Consider the following 19,325-nt stretch of genomic DNA (forward strand, 5'->3'; position numbering starts at 1 on the left):
TAAGGCCTAAGTAGTATGCCATAACCTTGGGTAAGATACTGACTGATGCTTCTGTGTCACAAAGTGCATGTGGAAATTCCACTCCCTTTACTACACAGGATACTGCAATTTTCCAAAATCACTCTTCTTTGTCAATGTGATCCTATGTTTCATCTTATCCCTTACTTGATGAAACATTGCTCTAATGTCCTCCTCAGTGACATTGGTTTCTCTGAAGAACATCCACAGTCGATGTGTGAAATAAGCTTCATCGAAAGGTTTTTTTACTGGAATTCTGAGGACACGTTTAGTGAAACCATATATCTCCTTCTCATTAGCATCCCTCTTGAGGTTCTTAGGAATTTTCTCCTTCCTCTACCTTAACCTTCTTCTTCAAATTCTTAGGAATTTTCTCCTTCCTCTAATGTCCTCCTCAGTGACCTTGGTTCTCTGAAGAACATCCACAGTCGATGTGTGAAATAAGCTTCATCGAAAGGTTTTTTTACTGGAATTCTGAAGACACGTTTAGTGAAACCATATATCTCCTTCTCATTAGCATCCCTCTTGAGGTTCTTAGGAATTTTCTCCTTCCTCTACCTTAACCTTCTTCCTTCAAATTCCTGATCTACTACCATAGGTTTGGTTGATGTTTCGGAAGATTTGGGGTTAAATTTGGGTTGGTTTGACGCAGGTGTGGATGATTGTCTGAGTGCATTGATCTTATCGTTATCAATGAGTGGTAACTGCACTCGGTATGTGAGAGGTGTCCATCGATCGATGTTCTGTGGTGGGGATCGATCGATGACAGCATCTCTATGTCGATCGTTGTTTGGCTCTGGCCATCGTTCGACATGGGTGAATGAGGGTGAAGGTGGGTAAGGGTGTTTTGCTGCGAATTCTTCATGAGCTAGGATTTCGAACTGCACTACACTCTGCAGGCGAATTAGCAGATGGCATCGATCGATGTGGGGAATAACCTATCCATCGATCTTCGTCATGGTGTGTCGCTCAATGCGAGTGATTCGACATCGGTCGACTCCATTGCGATCCGCCTAGACTCATGGGCTTTTCAGCATCGAAGCTTCATTCTCCTAGCTTCTCGTGCTGCACCACTTGCCAGAAATCATAATCTATGATGGCATTTACGTGGTGTTTCCCTTTATCGACTCCTGCCTCTTTGAATAAGGCTTCCTGCCTCTTTACAGCTTCCCCAGTCTGAACTACTTGCATTTCGAGCTTCTTCACCTGAGTTCTTAGGGTCTCAATCCGTGAGCTCAGACTGTTGTAGGTGGAGTCTATCTTCCCATTAAAATCTACAGAGATCTGTTGCTGCCCTTCCAGCACTCTGTCAAGCATTGCTTCTATTTTATTATCTTGGGATTCGGGTGGTGGGTTTTGGTAAAATGAGTTCGAGTAGCTTTTACTGTTGCTGTTAAACGGCTTCTGGAACTGCGGACTCTGGTTACTTCTGTGCCCATTTCCAAAGAAGTTTATGTTTCCTCCTTGGTTTCCGAATCTTTGCAATCCGGTTCCTCCGATATAGTTCACATCTTTTTCTCCTCCCATGTCTGCACCCACTTCTCCTTCAGCTGAACAGACTTGTTTCCTGAGAAGTTCGTGAACCATGTCTAGTATAGCTCTGATGATCTACCATGGTTTTGACCCACTTTTAACCATGGTATTAAGATGATTTTATATATATATATATATATTTTTTTTTTTTGGGTCAAAAACGGTCACAAGGAAATTAACGTTCGAAAATATTCCTCGAAAAAGATAATTCCCATAAAAATTATTTAAACTAATTTTTATGATAAAATTCTTGAATAGATTTGTTCGCAGCGTCGAAACAAGCTCCAATGGTTCGTATTGACGACGAAGTTAGTATCAAAACATTCGTAAAAATTGTTGACGGTGTCTTTGCGAAAGGTATCCAAGCATTCAAATCTCTACGAAGAACTTTTCGACAAGATCATGTTCTCCTCGTAAAACTGAAGCTTGAATACTCGGATAACGGGTTCTCGAAACAAAGACTTCGATCCGCGGAACAATCTCGCTCAATATGAAGCTCGCTCAATACCGAAAGCTCGCTCAATACAAGTTCACTCGCTACAAGCTCACTCGCTACAAGCTCACTCGCTACAAGCTCGCTCGCTACAAGCTCGCTCGCTACAAGCTCACTCGCTACAAGCTCGCTCGCTATAGGGAGTGAGCTACGGAAAAGCTGGGTCGCTATAGGGAGTGAGCTACGGAAAAGATGGGTCGCTATAGGGAGTGAGCTACGGAAAGGTTGGGTCGCTATAGGGAGTGAGCTACGGAAAAGCTGGGTCGCTATAGCGACCGGGCAACAAGACCCGTCTCTGCGAGGGCTTCGATTTGAAATCTTGATCGTTTTCTGGGTCCTCACAGTTTGAGAGAACGGCCTCTTTGAAGTTCCAAGGCAGATTCCTTTGCGTTCGGCCTGTCAGAACCTAGATCAATTCTCGTGACTTCCGTATACTTTCGTATGGTCGTGTCATCCCAGCTACGGACATAGTGTCTCTCCGTTTGTCTTGATTCGAGGCCCACTTACGCTTTAAAATAACGATTTCTTAATCAACGATTTAAGAAATCAACGATTTCGTAAAACAACGATTTCTTAATCAACGACTTAAGAAATCGACGATTTCTTAATCAACGACCTAAGAAATCGACGAATTCTTAATCAATGACTTAAGAAATCAACAATTTAGGAAAGTAACGATTTCTTAAATCAACGGAACAATGCTATCAAAGTTCCAATCATCCGCAAACAAGCATCCTAAGAGCATCGTAGCTTCGCAATGGTTCCGGATGCTTGGACAACGGATCTCAGTCCACGGCACGAACCCGATCGCAATGGCGATCGTGTCACGAACAAGAGCTCGGTTGCTATAGCGACCGAGGTAAGGAACAAGTCCGGTCGCTATAGCGACCGAGCATTCGTACATCGATTATTTTACGAAACGTCCGAAGTCTTCCGAAACGACGATACGACGTAAAACTATGCATTCTCGACTATCCATATAGCCGTTCTCCACAACCCACGACTAACCGTTTCTTGATCTCTCGATCAGATGGGATCGTCTGTTCGGTTTACGATAAAACCGCGGAAACTTAACTTTATCGGAGAAATCGTAAAAAACGTCTCAAATCAAAAAGACGGCCCAAAGGGTCCTAAACTTGATTCGAGGCCCACTTATGATTTCTTAAAAACCCATAAACCTTATGACGGTTTATTGTTGGAGGATAAGCATCAGTTTCCGCGAATAAATGGAAACTTTCCGCAGATAATCATTAAGATCGGAAAAAAATGAAATATTCCCTTTTTCGACTATGACGGCTTACGGGCAAAAGGGGTAAGCGTAAATCTCTTTGGTTGAATGTTTAGGAAGCAATCATTAATGACAAGTCTAATAGCCATCTTAACACCTTTAACAACAAATCTCTTTGGTGGAGTATGTTAAAAGCTTAGGAGAGTTGGTTCAGACATTTCATCGAACACCTTGTGGGTGGAAAATGTCTAGAACTCAACTTTAGAGAGGCCAGCTCTAAAGAATCATTAAAAACACTCTACTAGTAAGGATTAAGAAGGATCTACACCTAAACACCCTAGATCAAGCCTAATCACCCTTAATCTCCATAACCCATGAATCCAAAAGTGGATTACTCACTAATCACCATGATTACTTTTGAACCCATGAGGTTTTCAAGCTTAATCATGTTTAAGAAAGCAAGAAATAAAATTATAAACACTTAAGAACACAAGAACAAAAGGGAAGAACTTTCACCCAAAAGAGGTTTTGTGATTCTTAAGAGAAAAATAAGATAATCTCTCCAAAATGGAGATTACAAAGTATTTATACTTAGGTTTACGGTAAAGAGAGATACATAGGATAAAAGACTAGAGTGCCCCTTGGATACAGCTAATTAGAACTTCAAAATAGTGTTTAAAATGACCCAAGGTCGAATTGGGTCGAACCGGCCCGGTCTGAGCAAACCGGTCCAGCAGTCGCCCGGGTTACTCTCCCCGGTCCAGGCATTCGGGTCCAGGTCTGCACGCCCGGGTTACTCTCCCCGGTCCAGGCATTCCGGTCCAGGCCTGCACGCCCGGGTTACTCTCCCCGGTCCAGGCCTGCACGCCCGGGTTACTTTCCCCGGTCCAGGCATTCCGGTCCAGGCCAGCACGCCCGGGTTACTCTCCCCGGTTCAGTCCTTCCCGGTCTTCGCCCACAGCTTCTTCCACGCCCGGGTTCATCACTCCGGTCTCCGACCATTCCGGTCCAGTCGTGTCCAAAGTGAGTATTTGATTGGCTGAACATCGTTCTTCATCTTCTTTGGATTTTTAAACTCTCAAACACTTCATATCACCTCATAGTATGCTCCAACACCTGATAGGGACATATGTATGCAATATGGATCCTAAAGACACTAAGTTCTAAGCTATATGATCAAAATGCACAAGATATGAAGGCTAAAAACATGTAAATATGCAAGATATCAACTCTCCCACACTAGTCCTTTACTTGTCCTCAAGTAAATTTTCAAGAACTAAGGAGGAGAGGTTTGAAAAGAGGGATTTCATAACCAAAAAAAAATGCTCTTCTTAGCTCTCATCCTAACAACCTTGCATAATCATAACAACTAGCTAGAGCAAAACTTCCATTATTCTCTAACTTTTCTAGGCCTATTCAACTCTTTTGATCTCTACACTCATCATCATGATTCCACAAACCACAAATCCAACAACTCTCTAACAATCTTTAAGCAAACTCAATAGAAAATCTTGCATATGGTCAAAAGGTCCAAGTCATTTGGTTTGGTAAGAAAATGCTTCAGTTCAAGGTGAAATAAGAAGTTCAAAGCAATCTTTAAAGGTGGTTCACTCTCAAAACAAAGTAGCTTTGGCAATGCACATAATATATCTAAGAAAGGGAATCAACTCATGCATACAATGCTCAATCTCCATTGTCCTACCCTTTCCCACATATATTCAAGCTCAAATTTAAACTTCAAATGCCAAAACCCAACTCTCATCACTCACCCAAAGATTTCCCAAAGAACTCAAGACATTTTCTCAACTAGAACTCTTTCTTAATGAAGTCAATCAAGTGATTTTTACACTTTTAAACACTTCTTAGCTTTTTCTAAACTTTGCTAGCCCCCTTTTTCATTTTTTTTTTCATTTCTTTTTTTTTATTTGCTTTTTTTTTTATTTGGGGGCCAAGACATTCAATACAAGAGCCAAAGATCATACTTTACTATCCCCTGAGACTTAGATTTCACTGTAGAGTTCTAAAAGTCTAAACTTTTCTTTCTTGACCAAACCATACTCCCAAAGTCAAACTCAACAACACTCACCACCCAATCCTAAATGCTAGACAAAGGTGTGTCTAATCTAGCTAGAATGGAGACTAAGCATTGTCGATCCCGATACTCTCAACATTATGCACATGCAAAGCTTTCTAAAAAGGCCTCACTCAACAATCAATGATGGCTTGAAAGAAAGCTTGGGTTCAAGGTATGGAGTACCACTTGAAATTGTCAAAAAGATCGGTCAAAAAGGATGAGACAATTCAAGTGTGTATAAGCCATGACTCAGCACACAAATGACCATAAGCAAGAGACATTGAGTTTAAATAAGACCGGAGCAATCTTCAAAGAGAGAGTTTCAAACAATCCAATGAGTTTTAAGAAGAGAATTCAAGGCACAAAGACTACAAGCTATCAAGAGAATGCTCAATCTAATTGTCATGATTACAAAAGGTTGCCAAAATGAGTACTTAGCATGAGCATATTTACAAGGTAAAATCACCCCCTTATGCATGAATGCAACCTATATGAATGCTTCTAGACCCAATCCTAAAATGCAAATGATGCAACTAAATGCTTCTTTTTGTGTTTTTCAAAATTTTCAATTTTTTTTATATGCCAATAACTATCTACAATGCATGCTAATGACAAGAAACACAAGATCATCAGCAACTTACACCTCCCCCACACTTAATTCACACAGTCTCTTGTGTGAAAAGTGGAGAGAGATGACCAAAACAAAGTCTAAATGCAAATGAAAATGGTGTATACAAGAAAAGGTGAAGGAGTACCTCTATGGAGCGTGAGAAGACGTATTGGTGTCTAAGGAGTAGAGTCTGGTCGCCTTCCTTCTTCCATGGTCTTTAAATGAAAATCCAAAAGACATATGTACAGGGATAGTCATGGGACTTCCTCCCAAGTGAGCTTGTTTTAAGTCTCTAGCTTGACTTTCATTCTTTCGGTTAGTGAGAAGGAGGGTCCTTCCCACCTTCAAGAGTGATGGTGAGGACCTGAGAGAGGAGTTCTTGAAGCTTGACTAGATCATCTTGGAGCTGAGGGGTGATGATGGCTTTTGCACTAGAGAATGGCCTTGACTTGCCCTTACACTTGAGCTTGTACTCAATGACACTATCCTTGAGCTTCATTGGATGGAGAGTGAGAGTGTGTGGGAGCATATCAAGAGGTGGAGGATGGGGTTCTTGCAGCATCTTCTTCTTGCCATGAGTGGCCTTTGAGGTTCCACTCATCCCCTCCTTTTTAGCACTTTCCAAGTGCTCACAACACAACTCTTTAGAAGTCTCTCCATTAGGACCTTTTGTCTCACAAACAACAACTTCATCTTGGGGCTTCTTATCAGCTCCTTGTCCACAAGTGATTGTCCCACAATAGCCAGCATCCAATGGAGGTTGTAATGGGTAGGAGACAGCTTTGTTCACATTCATAAGAGTGACCTTCTTGTTGGGAAAGTCAATGCAAGCTCCAACTGTTGTGAGGAAAGGTGTACCCAAGACCAAAGGAACTCTCTTCCCAGTCGCCATGTTAAGGACAGTGAGGTCAATGGGAATGGTGCATGCTCCAATCTTCAAAGGGAAGTCTTTAATGATACCAAGTGGGGTTGTAGAAAATGAATCCCCAAACTGTAGTGAAGACTTATCTGGTTCCATACTCGCAATCCCTATACTCTTCACCATCTCCATTGAGATCACATTCACACTGGCACCAGAATCAACAAGAGCATCTTTAAGAGTGAGCTGACCAAGGGAGCAAGGTAATGTGAACATCCCTTGGTGTCCAAGCTTAGGAAGAGACTTTGGAGGGACTGGTGGGTCAAGCTGTAGTGTAGAGATGTTCAGGAGCTCTGCTACTTCTTCTTTGTGAGTGAGAATGTCCTGGATGAGCAGCATTTGGACATGAGCCTCACGCATACCCGAGATCTCTGGAAGGTTGACGCCAACATCACTTAGGTCCTTCCTGAACTTGGAGATAACCTTCTTCTGAGCTTTGGTGAGGACCCTTTGTGGAAATGGGAGTGGGACCTCATATGGTGACCGCTCAACCTCAGTGGCTTCTTCTAGCTTAACCTATTTCAGCTTGTTGTCAGCTCTCCTCTCAACTTGTTTCTCAGCCCTAGGCTCAGCTCTCTGCAGATTTGTTGCTTCAACTTTCCTGTCAACTTGCACCAGAACCCTTTCCATAACCTTATCCACCATATGTGCTTCAGCTGTTGCTACAATCTCTGTTCCATGCAAAAGTCTTTCAATCTCATCCACCTCTTTCTCATGATCACTCAGCTCAATCTTTGAAGAAGTAGTAGAGATGACAACATTGCAAGACTCCTTGGGATTCTTATCTGGTTTTCCTAGTAGTGATCCCATTGGGCTCTTGGAAGATGATGGCATAGAGGCGACCTGACTCTCCAAAGCGTTGAAGCAAGAGGCAAGTAGTAGGAACTTGTTGTTCAGCTTGGTATAGCTAGTATCAATCTTGGAGTGCACGGTTTGGAACTCATGACCAATGTCCTTTGCTAATCTAGACTGAGCATCCATTATCTGCTTGAACATTGACTCCATACTTGAATCAGGAGTTGTAGCTTGAGAAGAGTTTCCTTGAGCTTGAGTGGACTGATTGTTGTTGTTCCCAAAACTAGGAGGTGTGTTTTGCCTAGGCTGGTATTTGTTGTACTGAAAGTTAGGTTCCTTTTTGTACCAAGTACCATTGCTGTTGATGAAGCACAACTCCTCTTGCCCTTCCAAACCATCAATCTTCTTGATCTCAGCAACCTGCTTTTGTTGTTGTTCCCCAACTGATTTCATCTGATCCAGCTTAGCTTTGTTGGCAAGAAGTAGGTCCAGCTTCTCTTCCAAAGACTTGAGCTCTTTCTTGGTCTGCTGATCATCACTTTTGTTGACTCTATCATGATCCTCACTGTATACTGAGTCGCTCTTGGCCATGTTCTCTATCAGCTCCTCTGCATCCACCTCGTTTCTGCCCAAGAAGAATCCATTGCTGGTTGTATCAAGTCTGTTTCTGCACTGTGGTATAGCTCCCCTGTAGAAAGTACTCAACAAGCTCTCTTTGAAGAAGCCATGGTGTGGGCAATGAGCTTGGTAGCCTTTGAACCTCTCCCATGCCTCACTGAAACTTTCTAAGTTCCTCTGCTGAAACCTAGAGATCTCATTCCTGATCTTAGCTGTCCTGGAGATGGAGAAGAACTTGTCTAGAAAGGCTTCCTTCCACTCATCCCAAGTAGTGATAGAGTCGCTTGGGAGAGACTTCTCCCACTGTCTTGCCTTGTCTCCCAGAGAGAAAGGGAAGAGCCTGAGCTTCAAAGCATCTTCTGACACTCCATTGGTCTTGGACAAGCCACAGTAGCTATCAAACTTGTCCAAGTGGTCAAAAGGATCTTCAGTAGCAAGACCATGATACTTGTTGTTCTCAATGGTGTTGAGCAGTCCTGACTTGATCTCCACAGCAGGTGCTCTGATTCCCAACCTATGACCATTGATGTGAGGTTGATCATAGGCCCCGACGGCTCTAGTTTGGCGTGGAGGGTGTTGTGGCTGGCGCTCAGGTCTAAGGTTGGCAGCTCCTTGACCAATACCAGCTTGAGCAGCTTCTTGTTGAGGTAGGTTCTCCATATCAAACCCCAATCTCTGCAAGTGAACCTGTTGCTCTTCTTCTCTTCTCTTTCCTACTAACTCTCTCTCAAGTGCAGCTATGTCTTCAACTCTTGGAACAAGGTTTGATGAACCTCTGCTCCTCAAGTTCATACACCTGAAATGCACCAAGATTTGCAGGGAGAGAATCAATATCACAAACAGCAATAATAAAAATGACTTAGTCTCAAGCAACTCAATGTCAAAATCAAACTAGGATTGGCAACGGCGCCAATTTGATAAGAGGACTTTTCAAGGGTCCAATTATGCAAATCAAAGTAGTACTTCATATGTCAATCCATTCCTAGTTCATTTTAAAGCAAAGAGAATACAAGTCTATACTTATTCTAAGTCTAATGATTGAGTGAATGGTTTTTATGCTAAGAACAATACTAAAAAGCAATAAAGATAGAAACTTTCTTTGATTATGAGAAGAAGAACTCATGGGATAAGGGATTTAGACCTTGGGTGATCAAACTTAATCTAAAGGTGTCAGCTTTCAATCAATCTATCTACCTTAGACCTAGACACAAGAGTAAACAAACTCTATCTCTAGATGAATGCTCATTCACTTCCAAAACTCAAGCATCAAATCTCTTTGGTTGAATGTTTAGGAAGCAATCATTAATGACAAGTCTAATAGCCATCTTACACCTTTAACAACAAATCTCTTTGGTAGAGTATGTTAAAAGCTTAGGAGAGTTGGTTCAGACATTTCATCGAACAGCTTGTGGGTGGGAAATGTCTAGAACTCAACTTTAGAGAGGCCAGCTCTAAAGAATCATTAAAAACACTGTACTAGCAAGGATTAAGAAGGATCTACACCTAAACACCCTAGATCAAGCCTAATCACCCTTAATCTCCCTAACCCATGAATCCAAAAGTGGATTACTCACTAATCACCATGATTACTCTTGAACCCATGAGGTTTCCAAGCTTAATCATGTTTAAGAAAGCAAGAAAATGAAATTATAAACACTTAAGAACACAAGAACAAAAGGGAAGAACTTTCACCCAAAAGAGGTTTTGTGATTCTTAAGAGAAAAATAAGATAATCTCTCCAAAATGGAGATTACAAAGTATTTATACTTAGGTTTAGGGTAAAGAGAGATACATAGGATAAAAGACTAGAGTGCCCCTTGGATACGGCTAATTAGAACTTCAAAATAGTGTTTAAAATGACCCAAGGTCGAATTGGGTGGAACCGGCCCGGTCTGAGCAAACCGGTCCAGCAATCGCCCGGGTTACTCTCCCCGGTCCAGGCATTCGGGTCCAGGCCTGCACGCCCAGGTTACTCTCCCCGGTCCAGGCATTCCGATCCAGGCCTGCACGCCTGGGTTACTTTCCCCGGTCCAGGCATTCCGGTCTAGGCCTGCACGCCCGGGTTACTCTCCCCGGTCCAGTCCTTCCCGGTCTTCGCCCACAGCTTCTTCCAAGCCCGGGTTCATCACTCCGGTCTCGACCATTCCGGTTCAGTCGTGTCCAAAGTGAGTATTTGCTTGGCTGAACATCATTCTTCATCTTCTTTGGATTTTTAAACTCTCAAACACTTCATATCACCTCATAGTATGCTCCAACACCTGATAGGGACATATGTATGCAATATGGATCCTAAAGACACTAAGTTCTAAGCTATATGATCAAAATGCACAAGATATGAAGGCTAAAAACATGTAAGTATGCAAGATATCAAATACGGATCAGTCTTACTCACGACCAGTTCACGTTCAACCAGACATGACTAACTACGACTCAGCAAACTTGCAAACTCCTCAAAACGGAGCAACCAAGGACGCCTTGAACACTCCAGCAGCAGATGTATCCGCGGGCAACGCACCAGCTAACGCCGTGACGCCTGACGAGTTCAAAAAGATGCTATCTGCCTATGAAAAGAGGTCGGAAGAGCAGGATAAACTCGTGGGAACCCTAACCAAACAGGTACAAACCCTAACGGCAAGGATCCGCGCAGTCCTCCCTCGCGGAGCTACGAAACTCCGCGGAAGGAGACTCGAGTTTGTGACCCCACAAGATAGGCCTGGAACCTCGCAGGAACGTCCTTCCGGACAAAATCCTAGCGAAACATCCCCTGTCGACAAAGGCAACTCAGAAAACCCTCCGCACTACGCAAACGCCGTAGTGTTCAATAAAATCGAAAACTTAGTCGTGACCTTCCGTCACAGGAAGAGCACTAAATCGAGCTCGTGATTTTTCCCTCCAAACACAAATGGCAACGATAAAATCTTTCCAACCCCGTGAAATTCTTCTTATTACCGAGTTGGAGAAATCTCAGCACATAAGGATTCGACCAAGACGATTTCTCTGAAAACATTTCGGAAAAGTAAAACTAGATCCCCCAATTACTGCGGAAAAACCCTAGGTTGCTCGCAGAAAGTTAAACTCGAAGACAAACTCGGTCGCTATAGCGACCGAGCACCAGGAAGAGTTTGGTCGCTATAGCGAGCCAAGCTTGGTCGCTATAGCGAGCCAGCCCCAAGATGAAACCTCCTCTGCGTTCTCCTTTGAATCCTCTTCGAAACACTTTTCGTTTCGTCTCAATCGGAGTTTCCGTTGAGATTTTACGACGAAAACAAATTGGACTCGTCTTGGCTCCCTTCCACTCGCTATAGCGACCGAGACACATCCTCACTCGCTATAGCGACCTGTCAGGCCTCAAAGAGACCTCCTTTGCGTTCTCCTTTTATTCTTCTTCGAAACGCTTTTCGTTTCGTCACAATCGAAGTTTCCGTTGAGATTACGATGAAAACAAGTTGGACTCGTCTTGGCTCCCTTCCACTCGCTATAGCAACCAAGACACATCCCCACTCGCTATAGCGACCTGTCAGGCCTCAAAGGAGTCCTCCTTTGTGTTCTCCTTTGATTCCTCTTCGAAACGCTTTTTGTTTCGTCGCAATCGGAGTTTCCGTTGAGATTGTACGACAAAAACAAGTTGGACTCGTCTTGGCTCCCTTCCACTCGCTATAGCGACCAAGACACATCCTCACTCGCTATAGCGACCTGTCAGACCTCAAAGGAGTCCTGTTTTGTGTTCTCCTTTGATTCCTCTTCGGAACGCTTTTCGTTTCGTCTCAATCGGAGTTTCTGTTGAGATTTTACTACGAAAACAAGTGGGACTCGTCTTGGCTTGCTGTCAATCGTTGGCGCCGGGCGGCCAGACCGACGTCACGGTCCTAGGCGCCGGGCTGCGGGTCGATCAGCGAGTGCGGCCGATTCCTCGTGAAACCATCCTGACACTAGTCCAATCACGTACTTTGCATCCTCGCTCGAAGCCACGTAGTGCAAATTCTTAAAACCGTGAATCTAAAACCCCCATTTCATTTCGATAAGAACAATCGGGAAAATTTACGGAAAAACTCGGAAGGTCCGGCTAAAGAATGGATTGCAATTCATCGTATAAAACGATTATGGTTACTCTAAAACACCAATCATCTATACGAGGAATTGGGATTCATTACTTCTTCCAAACAACTCTTCCGAGCTACTCCCGTTGTGAATGTGGTCTCGACTCTGTCCCGACCAGCTCGCCATCCTTCTCAACCAGTTTCGAAAAAATGGAGTGATTTCTATAAAATCACTCAAAACTTAAAACGGTTAACGAAGACTAAACAAAGCCAAATCGAGAGATCATATCCCTCACTGCTAAGACGTTTTCTGACACCTAAGATTTCTCTCGTTGTGGACTCTCGACTTTTTGTCTATTAATCTTACTTTCGAAAAACTACTCAAAACTCCTTCGGATCAATCCCACGGAAACGAGAAAGTTTATGATTAAGATTAGTCACCAAAATTACACCTCACCGCAGCTAGAGATTCCGATATTAAAATTCGATAACTTTTTACGAAACACCTTTCGTAAAACAAAACTCGACAATATTTCCCGAGAAAGATTTTGTACAATTAAACTCGACAATAATTTTACGAAACGACTTCCGTAAAATTAACTCGGCAGCAGTTGTGAAATAACTCTCAAAAATAAAAGCTCGACAGCGCTTTAGGAAACAGCTTTTGTAAGATCAAGCTCGACCATATTTTACGAAACATCGTTCATAAAGCCAAACAGTATCGTATCTGGAACATAACCAGTTCGCTCACAGCCTGACGAACTGAGAGCCTCACTCGAGTAACGCCTTGTCCATTGACCCGTCTTTCCAAAAACGTTCCTTTTTGTCTGCTTCTCCTCCCTTTGGTTCAACGATTTCGTAAAATTCCTTCGATGCATAAAACACAATGTGATTTTACCAGATTCTGCCACGTTAAGTCGAAAACATATATTCATAATATTTGATAGACTTTTCAACAATATACAAAGCGCACCTGGTCAATTTAGTAAAACCAGAGATACGAAGAAACGAGGACGAACTTGGGCATTCATATCCCTTCCTCATTCCGATATTCTCGTTAGAATTTCATCGGAAACCAATTCATATGAACTTCGGTAGCTGACTTTTCGTAGTCCTTCGACGTTGAATCGAAAGTGGCCATTCCTAAACGCATAATAAACTTTCGATAAAGTCAGACGAAAAGAGGAGAAGAAGAAGGAAGAAGGGGCAATCTCGAATCATCAATGGGACTAAGGTACGGCCGACTAAAAATTTCGTCAAGGTTTTAATTTTTTGTTAGGAAAGGAACGAAAACGTCTTGAAAACTGCCGTAGAATTTAGGGAACTTAGAACCTAGGTGGATAGTCTAGCAAGCTAAGTCTTAGGCAAATTTTCCAGTCTTGTTCCATTGTTCCTTGACTTTCCAGGCAGAACATGCAAACCAATCTAGTCTCTCGAAAAACCGAGAAATGATCGCCACGCATTCTAAGGCACACTCGTCCTGCTTCATAAAGAAAGAAAAACATTCGAAAGAACGGTTAACCCATTTTCTTTTGTAAAATAAACCACGGATATCAATCGTAGATAATTTTTGCTCCATAAGGTTGCTGATTCCTGCTTTTACTACCCTCGGCTACGTCGAAGCAGGAAATGACCCTGCAACCAAGTCCGCACATATTCTACGACGATCCTTTACCAACAACTTCCCTGGCTATACGGCTGCACCTAGCCTCCATGCCAATCCAAAACTACTGAGCGACCACCGATCCAACCCCTTAAGGGCTAACGGCTAAACGACAATCCACGATTTGTCGTAAAACGCCAAGTGACTATTATGCAAGCAATTTGTCGTATAACCTAGAATCGAAAAATCATACGGTGAATTCTTCGTAACAAAACTCAGTCCTAATAACCATATGATTAACAGAAGATTTAAACTTATCATCAATCGATTAAGTTCTATACGCCCCATAAAGCGCAGCATGAAAAGAAACACTCGTAACAAAGCTCTTAGAGTTATAAGAGTCATTCTTACAAAAACAAATCCCGGAAGGCCAACACCTCACGAAACACAGTGAAGTTAGACGCTTCTCCTTGGTAAATTTACACGACCCTTCGGTCCAAAATCCTCAAAACAATTTGCCAACTACTAAACGGCTACGACAACGGATCCAGTATCCACAAAACGATTATCACATCCAGACACATGTCTCTCATCGCTTACACCTAAAAACGCTCGCTAAAAAGTAGCATACGGACCAAGCGACAAAATCAAAATCCGAAGTGACTACTCGGATTCTACCCTTTGCACTTGACGAAAGTATAAATCAAATAGTAAGCGAAAGCCCAAAAATCTTCTTATGGCATAAGAAAAATAAAGTCGCAGCATTGCGAGACGTCGCTTCATGCTCGAATAAACATTTTTCGACCAAAACTTTGTATGCCTTCTAAAAGGCATCATATCGTTGTTGCTGATCACAACAAACGAACTCTAACATCCTAAACAGACAAGCCACCTAAGGGTAGGCTCTCTTACATCCGACAAGGATAACATAGCTTCGATTCGTACCCAGACAAATCATATAAGCCGATAACACTTCGCAGATTTTAAAACGGTACGAGTTAGGTTAAAATCGCAAATAGGCAAAACGAAAGCTGATTTGTCATCGCAAAGCCTCAGTCAGAGAGTAAACCTAGGTCTTGCCCTAAACCCAGCCTTGCTGGTACTTAACATCTCACAGACATAGTATCAACACCCGATACGAGATCCCAAAACTTGTCTCTTCACTTAAGTCTATTCGTTTCACGAACCTTCGCGTAAATCAGTAAACCGCAAAAAATCTCGCTTTGTACAATCGATGGATACGGTGATCATCGGAGAGGCAGGAATGAGACGACAACTCACACCCTGTCCCTATAGTTTCGATAAACGGAAGTTCTCTCGATTTATAAAAACCACGATTTTATAGATTTGAGCAAAATATTTTTTACAGGCCAAACTTGGCCAAAATAAACAGCCTCCGAGGCTATTCTTGCGGCCGACAAAGGTCCAATATGAAATACCATCGACAGCAACATGCTCGAAATAACTAGACGATAAAGTCTCACTGGAAAACAGGTCATAAGAATCTTAACTCCAAGACGAACTACGAATGGCTTGATCCCTTTTGACAAAGGGTACGTAGGCAGCTTTCATCAAGCGCAGCCCCAATCTTATAAGATTTCACTCTTCTTAGAATGAACGTACAACTTTCAAAGGACATCTTCAACCGTTAATTCCGCATAACTTGACTAACTTTTCTTATCGCACGCTAGAACCTCGCATCTACGATCCACGGTTCTAACGGGCTGGAGGCTAACTGTTGGGGTCAAAAACGGTCACAACGAAATTAACGTTCCAAAATATTCCTCGAAAAAGATAACTCCCGTAAAAATTAATTAAACTAATTTTTACGATAAAATTCTTGAATATATTTGTTCGCAGCGTCGAAACAAGCTCCAATGGTTCGTATTGACGACGAAGTTAGTATCAAAACATTCGTAAAAATTGTCGACGGTGTCTTTGCGAAAGGTATCCAAGCATTCAAATCTCTACGAAGAACTTTTCGACAAGATCATGTTCTCGTCGTAAAACTGAAGCTTGAATACTCGGACAACGGGTTCTCGAAACAAAGACTTCGATCCGCAGAACAAGCTCGCTCAATACGAAGCTCGCTCAATACCGAAAGCTCGCTCAATACAAGCTCACTCGCTACAAGCTCGCTCGCTACAAGCTCACTCGCTACAAGCTCGCTCGCTATAGGGAGTGAGCTACGGAAAAGCTGGGTCGCTATAGGGAGTGAGCTATGAAAAAGCTGGGTCGCTATAGGGAGTGAGCTACGGAAAAGCTGGGTCGCTATAGGGAGTGAGCTACTGAAAAGCTGGGTCGCTATAGGGAGTGAGCTACGGAAAAGCTGGGTCGCTATAGGGAGTGAACTACAGGAAAAGCTCGGTCGCTCGGTCGCTATAGCGACCGAGCAACCAGACCTGTCTCGGCGAGGGCTTCGATTTGATATCTTGATCGTTTTCTGGGTCCTCACGATTTGAGAGAACAGCCTCTTTGAAGTTCCAAGGCAGATTCCTTTGCGTTCGGCCTGTCCGAACCTAGATCAATTCTCGTGACTTCCGTATACTTTCGTATGGTCGTGTCATCCCAGCTACGGACATAGTGTCTCTCGGTTCGTCTTGATTCGAGGCCCACTTACGCTTTAAAATAACGATTTCTTAATCAAAGATTTAAGAAATCAACGATTTCTTAAAACAATGATTTCTTAATCAACGACTTAAGAAATCAACGATTTCTTAATCAACGACTTAAGAAATCGACGATTTCTTAACCAACGACTTAAGAAATCAACGATTTAAGAAAGTAACGATTTCTTAATCAACGGAACAATGCTATCAAAGGTCCAAACATCCGCAAACAAGCATCCTAAGAGCATCGTAGCTTCGCAATGGTTCCGGACGCTTGGACAACGGATCTCAGTCCACGGCACAAAACCGATCGCAATGGCGATCGGGTCACGAACAAGAGCTCGGTTGCTATAGCGAACGGATCACAAGACCACGCTCGGTCGCTATAGCGACCGAGCTTCGATTACAGCTCGGTCACTATAGCGACCGAGCTTCGATTACAGCTCGGTCACTATAGCGACCGAGGTACGGAACAAGTCCGGTCGCTATAGCGATCGGGCATTCGTACATCGATTATTTTACGAAACGTCCGAAGTCTTCCGAAACGACGATATGACGTTAAACTATGCATTCTCGACTATCCATATAGCCGTTCTCCGCAACCCACGACTAACCGTTTCTTGATCTCTCGATCAGATGGGATCGTCCGTTTGGTTTACGATAAAACCGCGGACATTTAAATTTATCGGAGAAATCGTAAAAAACGTCTCAAATCAAAAAGACGGCCCAAAGGGTCCTAAACTTGATTTGAGGCCCACTTACGATTTCTTAAAACCCCATAAACCTTATGACGGTTTATTTTTGGAGGATAAGCATCAGTTTCCGCGGATAAATGAATACTTTCCACAGATAATCATTAAGATCGGAAAAAATGGAATATTCTCATTTTTCGACCATGACGGCTTAAGGGCAAAAGGAGGAAGCGTAAACCGACCTTGGAGGGAGTATATAAGGAGCTCAAGGCGAGAGGCATAGAGGGGGCATCTTTTCTCAGAGCAAACTTAGCACTTAGAGCATTTTAGGCAACTTTCCGTTTTTGTTTTTCGAGCTGCAACTCAATTAGGTTTAGCCACCTTCGGGTATTAGAACTAGGGATCTCGCCGACATCTCTCGTAGCTGAAGCACGTTACCTTGTTTTTGTTACGCTCATACGCAGATTCGGAATAAAATCCTTCTTGCTCTTTTTACGATTTTTATTTTATTTTCTCATTATTGTCGTGTTCTGATTGCTTGACTTGTGGTTTCTCAGAAATCCGGGACCTCTGGGAAATTAGGGTTTTCCTACTTTTCCAAAATATACGAAATATTGACGGTGCGAATTTCGGTTCCCATATATATATATATATATATATTTTTGGAGTCTATTAGGTATGTTTTCAGGTTCAGGAGCATTTTGGAGTAAAGTGATGTTTTAGGTGCCCTTATGGAGCTTAAAGGAGAGTTTTCCTGAGATGACTATAAAGATCAGACAAGAAGGTCGATATCCAGAGATACACATCGATCGATACACATCCTGTGTAATCGATCGACGACGCATACGTAGAAGATGACGAATCGAGATACCCAATCCATCGATCTACGACTAGTACCATCGATCGATATCGAGCGTGCAAGAAGAATAGTTGGACTCAGCCGACTTGAAACCCAAGATCTCTCAATATTACAAGATTGCCCCTGACGAGTTTTTAACCTAATTGAACTCATATTTATAGTTATGCCTATGTGTTTTGGCAAAGTGTGCTTTTACATATTTTGAATACTTTCACCTTTCATTTATCTAAAGTATTCTTTTCATCTTATTCTCTATCCATCAAAGGTTATAGAATTCTAGATCTAGAAGAAAGATACAAAGAGATTTGTTATCCTGAGGAACTTAAGTGTTTAGTCTTCTAATCTTATGAATTTCTATTATTACCTTGATGCTATAAATCACTTAGCTATGTCTGAGTAGATTCACTTATTAGATATGAGGTTCAAATAGTTATGAGGGATTAGCCCTAATTATAGATTGTTGAGTTGTGATATTCATTATCATGATGAATCCTAATGCTTATTCTAGAGTAGCTAACTAGAATATGATCTTGGAGGTGATTTAACTCGTTAATCATTATGGTGAAATCATCTTGCATAAGCTAAGATCCTCTAGGGATACGCGAGAGCCGGTCTATGATCTTGGTGGACACATATTCAACTCGATCTGAAGTTATATCGATCGATAGTCCTATAGAGTAATCGATCGACGGCAACCCATATTGTTCAATATCGCTGTCAAAACATCGACCGATATTGCCAGCAGTCAGATCAGTGGACGAGTCTAAAACGCGGGAGCTAATAGACTTATCTAAGAGTTGAAGTTCTTTAATATCATGCAAGCAAATTATTAAGACATCTATAGCATTATAATCCTGATTATCTGAATAGTAACCTTGAATCTAACTACTTTCTCCTATTACTTAAAACCTAAACCAATTCCCTTGAGCAACTTACCATTGCTCACAAACAGCAATTTACTTTTAAACCTATTCAACCTAGCATAATCACTAAGGATTACATCTTTTGTGTTCCCTAGCTTCCTGTGAAATCGATCCCTAAGTACTACAATGAGCCTCTTATTTGAGAGAGTAATTCACTCCTTAGGCTAATTTGAGTGATATAAAATTTGGCGACGTTGCCGAGGAGTTTTGATTGCCATTACATTTAATCTGATTAGGTTTGGGTTACTTGTTACTGCTTAATCATCTTCTGACACAAAAAATTTTCTTGCCTTTTTCAGGTACATGCCCAGCAG

The 19,325-nt window shown here is 42.3% G+C and overlaps 1 protein-coding gene and 1 non-coding gene across 2 annotated transcripts; one reads left to right on the forward strand and one right to left on the reverse strand.

The window, feature by feature from the left end:
• Positions 1–7,391: 7,391 nt before the first annotated feature.
• On the reverse strand, positions 7,392–8,948 carry LOC108824739 (uncharacterized). Its single transcript, XM_056994835.1, has 2 exons — positions 8,770–8,948; positions 7,392–8,682 (listed from the first exon to the last, which is right to left on the reverse strand). The coding sequence occupies exons 1-2, from the start codon at positions 8,946–8,948 to the stop codon at positions 7,392–7,394; spliced, it is 1,470 nt and encodes a 489-aa protein (XP_056850815.1).
• On the forward strand, positions 8,392–8,498 carry LOC130500615 (small nucleolar RNA R71). The gene has a single exon (XR_008939232.1). It is a non-coding gene; the product is annotated as a small nucleolar RNA R71 (small nucleolar RNA).
• Positions 8,949–19,325: the final 10,377 nt, after the last annotated feature.

The sequence above is a fragment of the Raphanus sativus genome, chromosome 9, assembly GCF_000801105.2.
Source record: "Raphanus sativus cultivar WK10039 chromosome 9, ASM80110v3, whole genome shotgun sequence".
Taxonomy (NCBI): Eukaryota; Viridiplantae; Streptophyta; class Magnoliopsida; order Brassicales; family Brassicaceae; genus Raphanus; species Raphanus sativus.